Source organism: Symphalangus syndactylus, chromosome 11, assembly GCF_028878055.3.
Source record: "Symphalangus syndactylus isolate Jambi chromosome 11, NHGRI_mSymSyn1-v2.1_pri, whole genome shotgun sequence".
Lineage (NCBI taxonomy): Eukaryota > Metazoa > Chordata > Mammalia > Primates > Hylobatidae > Symphalangus > Symphalangus syndactylus.
Genome location: NC_072433.2, coordinates 131,126,428 through 131,140,710, shown reverse-complemented (window position 1 = coordinate 131,140,710; position 14,283 = coordinate 131,126,428). Strand labels below are relative to the sequence as shown.

Here is a 14,283-nt window from a genome sequence, read left to right as displayed (position 1 = left end):
GAAGAAAGAGCATCCCAGGCGGGGGGAAAACAGCATATGCAAAGGCACGAAGGGGCCCCAGGAGCCCAGGGAGTCTGGGGAAGTGTGAGCACTTTGGAGAGTAGGGGTTGGTGGCTGGGAATGAGGCTGCAGCTGGCTGGGCCATATGATAAATGCTGAAAACTGGACCCAGAGGCCAACTAGCCTATGAGCAGCACTTCCCAAAATCTATTTCCCGACTTATGGTTCTGTGAGATGTGACGGGGGCTCCTTTTTCTTTCCTGAGACTCCGGTCTTCATCTGTGATGCGGGGACAGCTGCGCCCCTTGCTGCGAGGCCTCAGGACTCAGGTGATGGTGAAGGGAGGGTGGAGCCTGCGGTTCCCGGCGGCCACTGATGCCTGTCTCTCTGTCATGTGTATGTGCGTGTGTGCTCCACGCCTGGCTTCTCAGGCTTTCAAATGTGTGTCAGCAGCAGCAGCAGCAACCACGACGAGGCCCCCGTCCTGAACGACAAGCACCTAGACGTGCCCGACATCATCATCACGCCCCCCACCCCCACGGGCATGATGCTGCCAAGGGACTCGGGGAACACAGGTGAGGCCGTCCCCTCCGCTGCCAAGCTGGGTCGGGTCTCGGGGCCCGGTGCAGACAGCTCTCGGGGGCGTCCTTCTGGGCCACGGGGCTGTGCTTGCGTCCCCACCTCCCCCTGGGTTCATTAAACATTTATGGTCAGACCTGTGTACACTGCACTGTGAGCCCCCTGCCACGGCGCCAGCCTCAGCACGACGCGGCGTGTTAAGTAATTAGTAGACAGCCCCTGCCAGCAGCCAGGACGCTTGATGGATGGGGCTGGGCTGGCCTGCCACGCCGTGGCTCCCGCCAGCCAAGGTAATTGATGGATGCTCCTTCCCCTGCCAGCGGGAGGACCGCTGCTCCATCTTGTTGGCTGCTGCAGTTTGGCTTGGCTGGACAGGACAGACCTGGAAACACAGCCCATGCCCAGGCTGGGGCCAGACCCTGGGCCTTCCAGATGTAGCTCACTGCTGGGAGCAGCAAGGAAATAGAGTTCTTCCCAGGGAGAGGGTGAGGAGGTGGGAGACAGAGGCCCAAATCGGCAACCCCACCTGCCTCTCTGTGATACCTCTGGAGCTGGTGGGACAAATTGTTCATGCATTCATTGAGCAGAGATTTATTGAGCCGGGCCTTCGCCAGGTGCTGAGGCTGCTGCTATGATTAATAATAATATAGTAATATTGGGGATGGTCATGATAGCACTGTACTGAGTGTAATGAACGGATTTTCTTATTTAGTTCTTACAGAAATTCTCAGAGTTCAGAGTTAAGTACAGATTTCATCCCCATTTTATTATTTGTATTTATTTATTTTTTTGAGATGGCGTTTTGCTTTGTCGCCCAGGCTGGAGTGCCGTGGTGCAATCTTGGCTCACTGCAACCTCCACCTCCTTCATTCAAGTGATTCTTCTGCCTCCGCCTCCCGAGTAGCTGGGATTACAGGCGCCCGCCACCACACTCAGCTAATTTTTGTATTTTAGTAGAAATGGGGTTTCGTCATGTTGGCCAGGCTGGTCTCCAACTCCTGACCTCAGGTGATCTGCCCGCCTGGGCCTCCCAAACTGCTGGAATTACAGGCGTGAGCCACTGCACCCCCATTTTAGAAATGGGCAAACTGAGGTTCAGAGAGGCTGAGACACTTGCCATGTAGCTAGTCAGTGGTGCAGCAGGTATGCAGCCCCAGGCTGTGTGATCTGCACTTCACCCCGTGGCCCCCAGGCCGGATGCCCTCCCCGCAGGTGGCATCAGTTAGCTGACAGCCATCATGACATGGGTCTCGCTAGGCCCATGCAGGGGACATGGCACCCATGAGGCTGGTGTAGGGTGTGTGGAAGGCTGTCTGGGAGGGGGAATCCATAGACCCTTCCAGATGTCCTGAGCTTGGGTCTCCGCTTGCCCAGCAGAGCAAGTGACTGGGAGAAAGCTGTCAGGCCCCTCTAGGTTGGGCCAGTGCAGGTGCTGGGTGGGGAGCCATGGTGGGTGTGATGGGGCGCATTCCTCTGTGACCTTTCGAAGTGCCTGGCACCAGGCTAAATGTTTTTCACAAATCTCATTTGATTCTCATTCCAACCCTTATCTCTAGTTTAGAAATGGGGAAACAAACAGGTGCAGAGAGGGACAGTGCCTCGGCCAGGGACACACAGCAAGGTGGGAGCAGAGCTGGGCTCCGGCTGCAGTGCTCCTCCTGCACCCCAGTGCTGTCTAATCAGAGAGCCCAGTGTGGGCAGACAGAGGCTCAGGTCCTTAGCTCGGCTGTCACAGTCTCTTCCCTCTCTGAGCCTGTGTCCTCACCTATAAATTGGGATCATACCACCTTCCCTGCTGCCAGGACCAGTGTGGGCATAGGGGAGACACAGGGTTACTCTACACGGTCCGAGCCCCAGGGAGGTTCCTGAACCCTGGGAGGGGTTCCTCTTAAACTTAAGCAGTTCCAGGGTCCGATTCACCCAGAAGGATCCAGCATCACTGGGCTGGGTCCCGTCTCAGCCTCTGGCAGCACCAGAAAGCAAGGAATCCCAGAGGCCCCAGCCCTGCAGCTCCCAGGGAAACGGGGCTTGGTGTGGTGGGGGCAGGGTGCATCCAGGTTGTCCATCCCCTCTTTCTCCTAGTCTGGCTGGATGAGACAGGGTCGTGCCCGGATGATGGAGAAATCGACCCGGAAGCCTGAGGAGGTGTCGTGGGTTTGCCTGGCTGCCTCCTGCTCCATTGTCCCAGCTTCAAGTGTCTGGGGGCGTGGCTGCCTGGAGCAGGTGTACTGAATACCCTGGATGGGAACTGAGCGAATCCGGGCCTCCGTTCGGAGAGACGTGGCAGGACCAGAGAGGAATCCAGCCTGCCCAGTTCCAGAACAGTGTTTCCCAGGCCCCGCCGAGTGGACAGGACCTCTGACACCTCCAGGTTCTTGCTGACTCCAGCCTGGTGAAAGGGAGCGGCATGGTCCTGGCTGTTGGGGTCCCAGGGAGAGGCTCTCTTCTGGACAAACACACCCTCCCAGCCCCCAGGGCTCTGCAAACACATGCCCCTGCCATAAGCACAATCAAGAACTTCTTGCAGGTGGAGTGGCTGTTTTTTATAAGTTGTTTTACAGATATGGAAATAGTCCAAAACGAGATTTATCATTTCTTTTTTGCATTCTAAATAAAGATCCTCTGTAACAAATAGTGAATCCTTTTTTTTTTTTTTTTTTTTTGAGATGGAGTCTCGCTCTTGTCTCCCAGGCTGGAGTGCAACAGCGTGATCTCAGCTTGGCTCACTGTAGTGTCGCCTCCCAGGTTCAAGCGATTCTCCCACCTCAGACTCCTGAGTAGCTGGGATTATAGGCGTAAGTCACACCGCGCCCGGCTAATTTTTGTATTTTTAGTAGAGACAGGGTTTCACCGTGTTGGTCAGGCTAGTCTCGAACTCCTGGCCTCAGGTGATCCACCCGCCTCAGCCTCCCAAAGTGCTGGGATTACAGGCAGACCATGCCTGGCCACAAATGGTGAAATCCTGCTTCTTGGGTCAGGAGGAGGCGATGGAGCATGCCAGGTAAAGCGTGGGTTTAAGAGAGACGCTTAACATGGAAGAGCCAGTCTGGTGTCTGCAGGCCATTGTGGGGGTCTCGAGCCCCTCCATTTTCAGTCTGCTGTGTAGGCTTCAGCGTGGCCCAGCCATGGGCTCTGCGGTCACATGGACCTCGTTTGAGTCTCAGCTGTAGGGTCCTAGTAATAATACATCTCTAAGGTGAGAGGAGATGTTGTGTTGGCTTTTTTAAATCACATCACATCAGGGCCGGGCACAGTGGCTCACTCTTATAATTCCAGCACTTTGGAGGCTAAGGCAAGAGGAGCTTGAGGCCAGGAGTTCAAGACCAGCCTGGGCAACATAGTGAGACCCTATCTCAATCAATCCAAATAAATACATAGCCGGTGTCCCCGTCTTCCCATAGAGCACTCTCATACTGGTGTGCATGTGCGTGTAGTGTGTGTGCGTGTGTAGTGCGTACGTGCATGAGTGGGCATGTGCATGCATGTGCAGATGTGTGTGTGCATGTTGTGGCATGTATGTGTGTGGCATGTATGTGTGTGTGATGTGTGGTTGTATGTGTATGTGCATGTGTGTGTATATGTGTGATATGTGTGTGTATGTGGGTGCGTGCATGTATGTGTGTGTGTGGTGTGTATTCATTTTCTCTTTTTTTTTTTTTTTGAGACAGTTTCGCTCTTGTTGCCTAGGCTGGAATGCAATGGTGCGATTTCAGCTCACTTCAACCTCCATCTCCCGGGTTCAAGTGATTCTCCTGCCTCAGCCTCCCAAGTAGCTAGGATTACAGGCATGCACCACCACGCCCAGCTAATTTTGTATTTCTAGTAGAGACTGGATTTATCCATGTTGGTCAGGCTGGTCTCGAACTCCTGACCTTAGGTGATCCGCCTGCCTCGGCCTCCCAAAGTGCTGGGATTACAGGAGTGAGCCACTGCGCCCGGCCTTTTTTTTTTTTTTTTTCTTTTTTGAGACAGAGTTTAGCTCTTGTTGCCCAGGCTGGAATGCAACGGCACGATCTTGGTTCACTGCAACCTCCGCCTCCTGGACTCAAATGATTCTCCTGTCTAGCCTCCCGAATAGCTGGGATTACAGGCATGCGCCACCACTCCCAGATAACTGTGTATTTTTAATAGAGATGGGGTTTGTCCATGTTGGTCAGGCTGGTCTCGTACTCCTGACCTCAGGTGATCCTCCCACCTCGGCCTCCCAAAGTGCTGGGATTACAGGTGTGAGCTGCCGTGCCCAGCAGTGTGTGTTCATTTTCTGTGGCGTCTCCTGAATTTGGTTTTCCTTGTGTCTCAGGATCCCTAGAGCAAAGCCTGAGCCAAGGCTTTGGGTGCGAGGGGTGGATTTGGAGGTGGCCCCGGGACACAAAGGTAGGGGCGTGGGGAGGGGCACTTCAGGGGTCCCCAAGACCACCCTCAGGTCTAATCATCCACCAGAAGAACGTCATGGTGATGGCTTATTATGGCAAGCAGATACAGGTTAAAATCAGCAGAGGGCAGGAGAATGCAGGAGAGGCCAGGCACAGGCTCCCAGCCGTCCTCTCACAACAGAGTTGGGGAGAGCGGGAAACTGCTAACTTCTCCTGACCGTGATGTGGGACAACACGCACCGAGCATTGCCAACCGGGGACGCCCCGAACCTCAGTGTCCAGAGTCTTCGCTGGGGCTTGGCCACATGGGTGTGACAGATACCACATGGCTGGCCTTAGTCTGCAGCCCCTCCAAAGGTCAGCTGACACCAGGTAGCCCAAGGCCCCACCATAAATTCCACAGTTAGCCTAGACCATCCTGTGTCCCCCAAGACCTCGGCAAACAAAGACAGTCTCATCAGGCAGGACACTGAAAGGGCTAGAGGTGAGGAGGGAAAGGCCAGGCCTGTGTCTGGGCATGGCTGATCCTTCACTACACAAGAGGCCAGGCAGGGTGGGAAGGAGTTTGTAAGGTGCCGTGGGGCCTCTGGGGAGGTAGTGTGGATCCCTTCAGTGAGGGGATCCTCGAGGAGTGAGATGTGGGGTCTGCACCCTCCCACTCCCACTCATTGCTGGCCAAGAGCAGCTTCCAGAACCACCCAGGATTCCCAGCCTGTCCACCCACAGACAGCAGTGCCTGCAGAGGCCATGTGGGCACACACCAGGCTCTGAGTCCCAGGGATACGGTGGGCCCCACGGCCAGGGCCAGCTCTCTGGATTTCTCCTGCACACTGCCACGGGGCCCGTCTCAGAAGGCCCACACTGGGTTCAACGCTCTGCTGTCGCACCTTGAAATTCTCAATCAGGGTCCAGCATGATGGCCCATGCCTGTAATCCCAGGGCTTTGGGAGGCCAGGGTGGCTGGATCACTTGAGCCCAGAAGTTCGAGACCAGCCTGGGAAACATAGAGCCCCATCTCTACTAAAAATTTTAAAAATTAGCCAGGTACACACCTGTAGTCCCAGCTACTAGGGAGGCCAGGGTGGGAGGTTCACTTAAGCCTGGGATGTTGAGGCTATACTGAACTACGATGGTGCTGTTGCACTCCAGCCTGGGCGGCAGAGTGAGATTCTATCTCCAAACAAAAAAGAAGGCCGGGCGCGGTGGCTCACGCCTGTAATCCCAGCACTTTAGGAGGCTGAGGCGGGCGGATCATGAGGTCGAGACCATCCTGGCTAACACAGTGAAACCCCGTCTCTACTAAAAATACAAGAAAAAATTAGCCGGCTTGGTGGCGGGCACCTGCAGTCCCAGCTACTTGGGAGGCTGAGGCAGGGGAATGGAGTGAACCCGGGAGGCAGAGCTTGCAGTGAGCCGAGATCACATGCCACTGCCCTCCAGCCTGGGCGACAGAGCGAGATTCCGCCTCAAAAAAAAAAAAGAAAGAAATTCTCAATCATGGCTGTGCAAGGGGCCCTGCGAATGTGATATGGCCAGTCCTGCTTCCAGCCCACGTGAACATCTGTGTGCCGAGATGCAGCTCAAATGATGTGATGGCATTACACCCACCTGGGGGGTTCTGCCCACTGTCCCCCTCAGCCCATCCTCCTTAGAGATTCACACGTTTTCTTTCTCATCCTTGGAGGAACCAGCCCACATCCTGGGAAATGGGAAATTGTTTTAGCAGCCTGGCACTGGCGTCTAAGCTGCTAAGCCACTGCTGCATCTGGCTGCAGTGTTTTGTTTGTCTTGAGATGGAGTCTCACTCTGTCGCCCAGGCTGGAGTGCAGTGGTGCGATCTCAGCTCACCACAGCCTCTGCCTTTTGGGTTCAAGCGATTCTCGTGTCTCAGCCTCCCAAGTAGCTGGGTTACAGGTGTGCGCCGCCCCCCCACCCCCACACCACCATGCTCGGCTAATTTTTGTATTTTTAGTAGAGATGAAGTTTTACCATGTTGGCCAGGCTGGTTTTGAACTCCTCACCTGAAACCATCTGCCTGCCTCAGCCTCCCAAAGTGCTGGGCTGACAGGCGTGAGCTACAGCACTGCCTCCAGTTTTTAAACTTCTGTATTAAGGTATTACCTGGACAATTAAGTACAGCCAAACGTCAACCTGTGGCTCGGTCAGGTGTGTGTGCATGTTCACCATGAAACCACCTCCCTGAGCGAGACAGGACGTCGCTGTGACCCTGACCACGGGCTTCACTGGGCCCTTGGAGAGGTCATTGCTGTCCTGGGTCCCTGACCATGGGTTCCTCTATCCTGTTCTCGCCCTTCATATACGTGGAATCTTACTACAGTGGACTGCCTTAGCTGAGTAACTGTCTTAGTCTGTTCCCGCTGCTACAAAAATACCTTAGGCTGGGTGAAAACAATAAAATGTATGGCTCACAGTCTTGGAGACGAGAAGTCCAAGATCAAGGTGCCAGCACATTTGGAGTCTGGTGAGGGCCTGTTCTCTGCCTCAAAAGAGGGCACCTTCGTACGGTGTCCTTGCCTAGTGGAAGGGGCGAGGCAGCCCACTTTCCTCTCCACCCTCCTGACTTAATCACTCCCCCAAAGCCTCACCTCTTAATTCTGTCACAGTGGGGTTGGGCACAGTAACTCACACCTGTAGACCCAGCACTTTGCGAGGCGGAGGCAGGAGGGTCACTTGACCTCAGAAGGTTGAGGCCAGCCTGGGCAACATAGTGAGACCCCCACCTCTACAAAAAAAAGTCAAAAAATCAGCTGGGCATTATGGCATGTCTCTGGTCCCAGCTACTCAGGAGGCTGAGGCAGGAGGATTGCTTGAGCTTGGGAGGTCGAGGCTGCAGTGAGCTGTGATCGTACCACTGCACTCCAGCCTGGGTGCTATCGAGACCCTATCCCAAGGAAAAAAAGAAAAGAGAAAAAATAATCCTATCACATGGGAGATTAGTTTCCAGTATGTGAAGTTAGGGACGACACCAACATTCAGACTATAGCAGTAACATAATTGGCTTGATTTAAAGGTGCTTTTAGGCCAGGCATGGTGGCTCATGTCTGTAATCCCAGCACTTTGGGAGGCTGAGGCAGGCAGATCACTTGATACCAGGAGTTTGAGAGCAGCCTGGCCAACATGGCAAAACCTCGTCTCTACTAAAAATACAAAAATTAGCAGGGCATGGTGGCACACGCCTGTAATCTCTAGCTACTCGGGAGGCTGAGACACAAGAATCACTCGTACCCAAGAGGTGGCGGTTGCAGTGAGCCGAGATCATGCCACCGCACTCCAGCCGGGGTGACAGAGTGAGACTCTGTCAAAAAAAAAAAAAAAAAAAAAAAGGAAGGAAGGGAGGAAGGAGGGAAGGAAGGGAAGGAAAAGAAGGAAGGAAAGGGCATCGCTGCTGATGCTTGATGCTTGCCTTCTCTTCTACTTCTGTCCTTCACTCTGCTGCCTGCTCAATCTCTGAGCCCTCCACTGCCTGCTTAGCAGCCTCCAAAAACTCTCCACACTCCTTAAGAGGCCAAAGGGTCAGCCTTGCTCACCCTCCACTGCAATCAAGCTGAACTCCTTGATTTTCCTTGTACGCATGCCTCTTGTTCTGGTTACCGTTGCTGCATAACAAATATTTAGTATGAAACAACAACAATTATCTGTTTCGCCCACACATCTGCAATTTGGACAGGGCCTGAAGACAGAGTTTGTCTGTTTCATGAGACACCAGCAGAGACATGTATGTCATCTGGGGCTAGAAGATCCACTTCCAAGATGGCACACCCACATGGGCAAGCACCTACCACGTGGCTGCCAAGTTGGTTCTGGGCTCTTGTTTTTCTCCACAAGAACCTCTCCCTGGGCGGCTTGGGCTTCCTCACAGCATGGCAGCTGACATCCAAGCAAGAGCATCTCCAGAAAACCAGGTGGAAGCTGTATCGCCTGTGACGACCTAGTCTCTGAAGTCACATCACATCACTTCTGCGGTCGCCACTGGCCTTCCTAGATTAAAAAGGAGGGAACATAGGCACCGCCTCCTGATGGGAACAAAATCAAAGGCGTAAGTAGAGCACAGGCTGAGTGCAGTGGCTTCTGCCTGTAATCCCAGTGCTTTGGGAGGCCCAGGGAGGAGGATCACTCGAGGCCAGGAGTTCAAGACCAGCCCGGGCAATGTAGTGAGACCCTGTCAGTACAAAAATAAAAAATAAAAATAAACTGGGTGTGGTAGTGTAGACCCACCAGTTGGAGGCTGTAGTGAGCTGTGATCACACTGCTGCACTCCAGCCTGAGTGACAGAGCATTAAGACCCTGTCTCTAAAAAGAGAGGAGGAGGAGGAGGAGGAAGAGAAGGAAGAAGAAGGAAAAAGAAGAAGGAGAAGGAGGAAGAAGAAAGAGAAAGAAGAAGAAGAAAGAAGAAGAAAATGTGGATGGGAGATATTGTGGCCCCATTTGGAAACTACAACCTGCCACCCGGTTCAGGCAGTTCTTCTCCCTGGAATGCCTTTGCTCCCAACCCCAGTCTCTCTGCAAGGTCCAGTTCCATGGAAGCCTGGTGCCCCTCTGTGCCAGGCCCTGCCAGCAGAAAGCCTTACTGTCCTCCAGCTGCCACAGCACGTGTTCCCTCCCTCCCCTGTGAGCGGGGTGCCCTTCTGTTGTTTTGCAGTCACTGATGTGCAGGACATCACAGGAAGAGGTGCCTTGTCGCTGGGGCTCACAGCCTAAAGCTGATCAACTTACCAACACCCCAGGAACTCCTGCCACTGTCTGTAATAAATAAATTTCCTAGAGGTAGTGACTTAGGCTCACACATCGGTATATTCCCAGCACCTCGATCATAGGCGCTACCGTATTTATTTATTTAGTTTTTGGTTTTTGTTTTGTGTTTTTTGTTTGTTTGTTTTTTGAGACAGAGTCTCACTCTGTTGCCCAGGCTAGAGTGCAATGGGCCATCTCGGCTCACTGCAACCACCACCTCCCAGGTTCAAGCTATTCTCATGTCTCAGCCTCCCAAGTAGCTGGGATTACAGGCACCCACCCCTGCGCCTGGCTAATTTTTTTTTTTTTTTTTTTTTTTTTTTTGAGACAGAGTCTCACTCTGTCGCCCAGGCTGGAGTGCAGTAGTACAATCTCAGCTCACTGCAAGCTCCGCCTCAAGGGTTCACACCATTCTCCTGCCTCAGCCTCCTGAGTAGCTGGGACTACAGGTGCCTGCCACCATGTGTGGCTAATTTTTTGTACTTTTAGTAGAGATGGGTTTTTGCCATATTGGTCAGGTTGGTCTCGAGCTCCTGACCTCAGCTGATCTGCCTGCCTCGGCCTCCCAAAGTGCTGGGATTAGGGGCGTGAGCCACCGCACCCGGCATTGTTTTGTTTTTTAGAGACAAGGTCTTGCTCTGTCACCCAGGCTGAAGTGAATAGTATGATCGAACTCTGGGGCTCAAGCAATTATTCTGCCTCAGCTCTGGGATTACAAGCGTGCACCACTGTGCCCGGCCCTTATTTAGCATTCATATTGCCTACTGTGTACCAGGCACTGTACTTAACACTTGACAGATATTTTAACTCACATAATTCTCATGGAAACCCTGAGAGATAGTGTATTAGTCAGTTTTCTTTTTGCTGTGTAACAACCCCCCCTCCCCCCGCCGCCTCCCCAAACTCAGTGGCTTTCAACAGCGAGCACTGATTCCTCACTCACAGGTCTGTGGATTGGCCGTGGCCTTGCCGATTGGCTGCGAGGAGCTGGGCTTTATCAGCTGCAGCTGGACTCCAGTTTCCTTCAAGTGTCCTCTCTTTTAGGAACCAACCAGAGGATGTTCACTCACTCAGTTGGTGGCAGAGGCACAGAGCACAGGCTGAGCCAATGCATTTGCAGCTTCTGCTTGCGACATGTGCTCACATTCCCTCAGCCAAGCAAGTCACATGGCCAAGCCCAACACTGTGAGCCGGGAAGTTGCATGGCACAAGGAGGGGACAGACAATTCTCCTAAAGAGAGGGAAAGGTGAGTTGGAAACAGTAACCTAATCTCCCGCAGGTCGGTGCTCTTATTACCGGCATTTTACAGATGGGGGACTGGAGGCACCTAGAGGTTAAATCATTTGCCCAAGGTCATCCGAGGTAAGTAAGTGGCAGAGGTGGGATTCAAACCCAGAGCGTGTGGTCTTACCACCCAAGGAATCTGCATCTCTTGCGCTTGTTGATTGGCCAGGCGAATCGTCGCCCCCTTCCTTCTGGCTTCTCAGAGCCCCTTCTGTCCACCTAGAAGCCAGGCTGGATCCTCTGCCCTCCTCTTGAATCCAGGGGGCTCTGGGTCTCAGGGTTGCAGGAAACCTCACGCCTCCCTGAATACTCCTCAGCGGTCTGTCGTAACTGGTCAGTGGCTTCCCCTAGGATTCTAGGGCCCACAGCAACCTGGCTGAGGGCTCTGAGCTGGGGACACAGGCGGGAGGGCCAGCTAGAGGCTGCAAGGCCCCAGGACTCTGGGTGTGGCTTTCTCTCAGGGGCCTGGGCTGCGTTTACTGATCTCCTAGAGGAACTGGGGACCAAGGCATGCATAGGAAGCCCCAGCTTTGGGCCTGGTGTGGCCAGAGGCCTCAGTGAGGTCAGCGTTTGGGAGGTGTTACCCCACAATGATGTCTGCTGACTAAGGGCAGAGAGACCCTTCCTGGTGACAGCTGCCCCCTACGCTGCCGTCAACCCTGTAGCGTACCCACTGCACAGCTCCTCTGCCCCTCATATGCTTCCCATAAGCTCTGCCTCCCCTAGGAAGGGAGGGGCTCGGCGGAGGGGGGCCTGCTCCGCGCCAGCTCTCACACAGGAAGGTATGGGAGCTGGGGGAAGGGCACCCACTGCAGCCCTGGCACCGGGGAGTGGGTGGGAGCAAGGGCTTTGGTGTCAGCAAGCCGCCCGTTGTGCTGTGTGACCCTGGAAAGTCATTCAACCTCTCTGAGCCTTTTCTTCACCTATAAAGTGGGGATAGTAACTACCTACCTTATGGAAGCATATAAGGCTTGTGCGAAATCATCCATGTAGCCCATCCACTGCCACGTGGAGTTTGGCACGGAGCAAACAGTTTCTAAATGGAAGTCATCTTGATCAGGTGGGCTGCCAACCTCTGTGAGCCTCAGTTTGCTCTTCTAGGGAATGGAGACAATGCAACGGGAATCTGAGGTTTGTGTGAAATTGTGCAAATGCATGAATGTGGGCTGGGGTAGTAAAAGGGAGGGCCCCAGAGCAGCCCACCTGGGGTCCTATCTGGTGGACACGCCCGGTGCCCATCCATTGCTGTGATGCCAGCAGCCCACTGCAAGCATCCTCTTCCTTTCCAAGGTTGTCTCTGGTGCATGAATAGGTGTGGCAGGGGTGGGGACTCCTAAAGACCAACCAGGGGTACTAGGGACCTTAGACTCTCGCGAGCAGCCTGCACCCCATATCAGGAGGGGTCAATAGATAAATACCCCTGCCTCCTTGCCCCTTAGTGGTGGTGTGGTGGGCAAGTCAGAAAAACTGTTCTTCTCACACTTTCACGTGCTCTCAGTGGAGATCTGGTTCAAAGGCAGAAGTCTGGGCTGGGGTCTGTGATTGTGCATCTCCAGCCAGCTCCTGGGGGGTTGGCTCATGCCGATGGTCCACGGGCCACACTTTGAGTAGTGAGGCCTCATAGCTGCCCAGAGGTTCCCAGTGGAACTGAGCCCTGGTTGCCGGCCATAAAAACCTGCTCGCTAACCTGAACAGGCTCCTTCTCAAGTTCCCGGTCTCAACCTCCCTTCCTGGGACTGCCTTCTGAATAATCCACTTCCACTTGGATCCTGTTTGCGGACCCAACCTCAGATGACGTTCCCGCACTCCACCTATCAGCCGATGGCCTCGAGCAAGTCACTTGGCCTCTCTGAGCCTCAGTTTCCTTAATCTTCAAATGGAGACAGTAACCAGAATGTGCAGAAGATGGCACGAATGAATACGCGCAAGGAACCGGAAACGCTAGCCCCAGTGCCGATGTTTGCACAGCTGTGCTGGAGAAGAGGAAGGCTGATCCACGTTGCCACAGGGTTGCTGCGGTGTTGGGCTCTCAGTGAACTGGACGCTTCATCAAAGGCTGGGGTTGCTCTGTAGGTGGGGGTGGGTGCCTCTTTGGAGCAAATCCAGAGTGAGGCTTTATGTTGAACCCAAAACATCACTCCCCTATCTTATTTTTTGTCTGTTCTTCTTTAAATACGTCCTGGGGGAGTGGTTCCTAATGTCTGCAGTTTATTTTTCATTTATTTTTAATGCCAAAGCCAAGCATACTGATTAAAACCAACAATAAAAAAGCTTCGTGAATGGCTCCCCCAAAGTGTGTGTTGAGAGAACATGGGGCCATAGTAAATGGCAAATGAAGAGGAAATAGATGGAAATTAACAGCACTGGCTGCCAGCAAAGCCCGTTAACCCTAACCCTGGTGTGTCAGGGGAAAGTTCCCAGGTTCCAAGAGGCGAGGGAACGTTCTGGTCTTGAAACTTGGGATTCATGTTGTATTCCTCCAGGAAGGGACGTTGGGAGGGAGAAAAGTGTGAGAACAGATGGAAATGTAATTTTTTAATGACAGCAGCAGATGGCAAAAAGACACAAGAGTGTATTCACACCATGTCGGAGCCATTTGAGAACGCCTGGCCCAGCCGTAATGTGTGCGGCGGGGCTGTCATGATGGCTCCCCGGCCAAACCCAGGAGCCGGCGCGCTGCAGGCAGGAACATGCCAGTCCCCCGAGGAGGCGTGGGACGCGCTGCCAGGCTGTGCAGAGCTACAGGTAGATGGGGAAGTACCTGTGGCCACCTGGGTTGGATCTGGAAGCTTCCCTGTGCCTGGCTCTTCTGGGCAGAGTGTAGATGGTCCATGGGCTCTAGTTTCAGACAGACCGCACTCTTGGTGTCTTGGCTGCTCGGCTCACCTGCCTCCAAGTGAGTCTCCTGCTGCTATGCTGCATCCTACCCTCGACTTCATGCACCCCAAATTCTCTTCTAAAGTGTATATCTAGGCTGGTCATGGTGGTGTGCACCTGTAATCCCGTTGTTTTAGGAGGCTGAGGCAGGAGGATGGGCTGAGCCCAGGGGTTTGAGGTTGTGGTGAGCTATTATCATGCCACTGCATTCCAGCCTGGGGAACAGAGCAAGACCTGGTCTCTAAAATAAAATAGGCTGGGTGTGGTGGCTCACACCTATAATCCCAGCACTTTGGGAGGCTGAGGTGGAAGGATTCCTTGACCCCAGGAGTTTGAGACCAGCCTGGGGAACAAAATGAGACCTTGTCTCTATAAAAAAATCAAAAAATTAGCTGGATATGGTGGTGCATGCCTGTG

At 53.6% G+C, this 14,283-nt stretch overlaps 1 protein-coding gene across 6 annotated transcripts in view; it reads left to right on the top strand.

Moving 5' to 3' along the window:
* The window catches only part of C11H16orf74 (chromosome 11 C16orf74 homolog), a 47,866-nt gene extending 44,653 nt beyond the window's left edge, over nucleotides 1–3,213 (top strand). For all 6 annotated transcript variants that reach the window (XM_063612521.1, XM_063612522.1, XM_063612520.1 and 3 more), the window contains 2 exons: nucleotides 432–575; nucleotides 2,662–3,213. In XM_063612521.1, coding sequence (XP_063468591.1) covers nucleotides 432–575; nucleotides 2,662–2,720 — 203 coding nt within the window. In that variant the 3' untranslated portion in view covers nucleotides 2,721–3,213. The remainder of the gene's footprint in view (nucleotides 1–431; nucleotides 576–2,661) is intronic.
* Nucleotides 3,214–14,283: the final 11,070 nt, after the last annotated feature.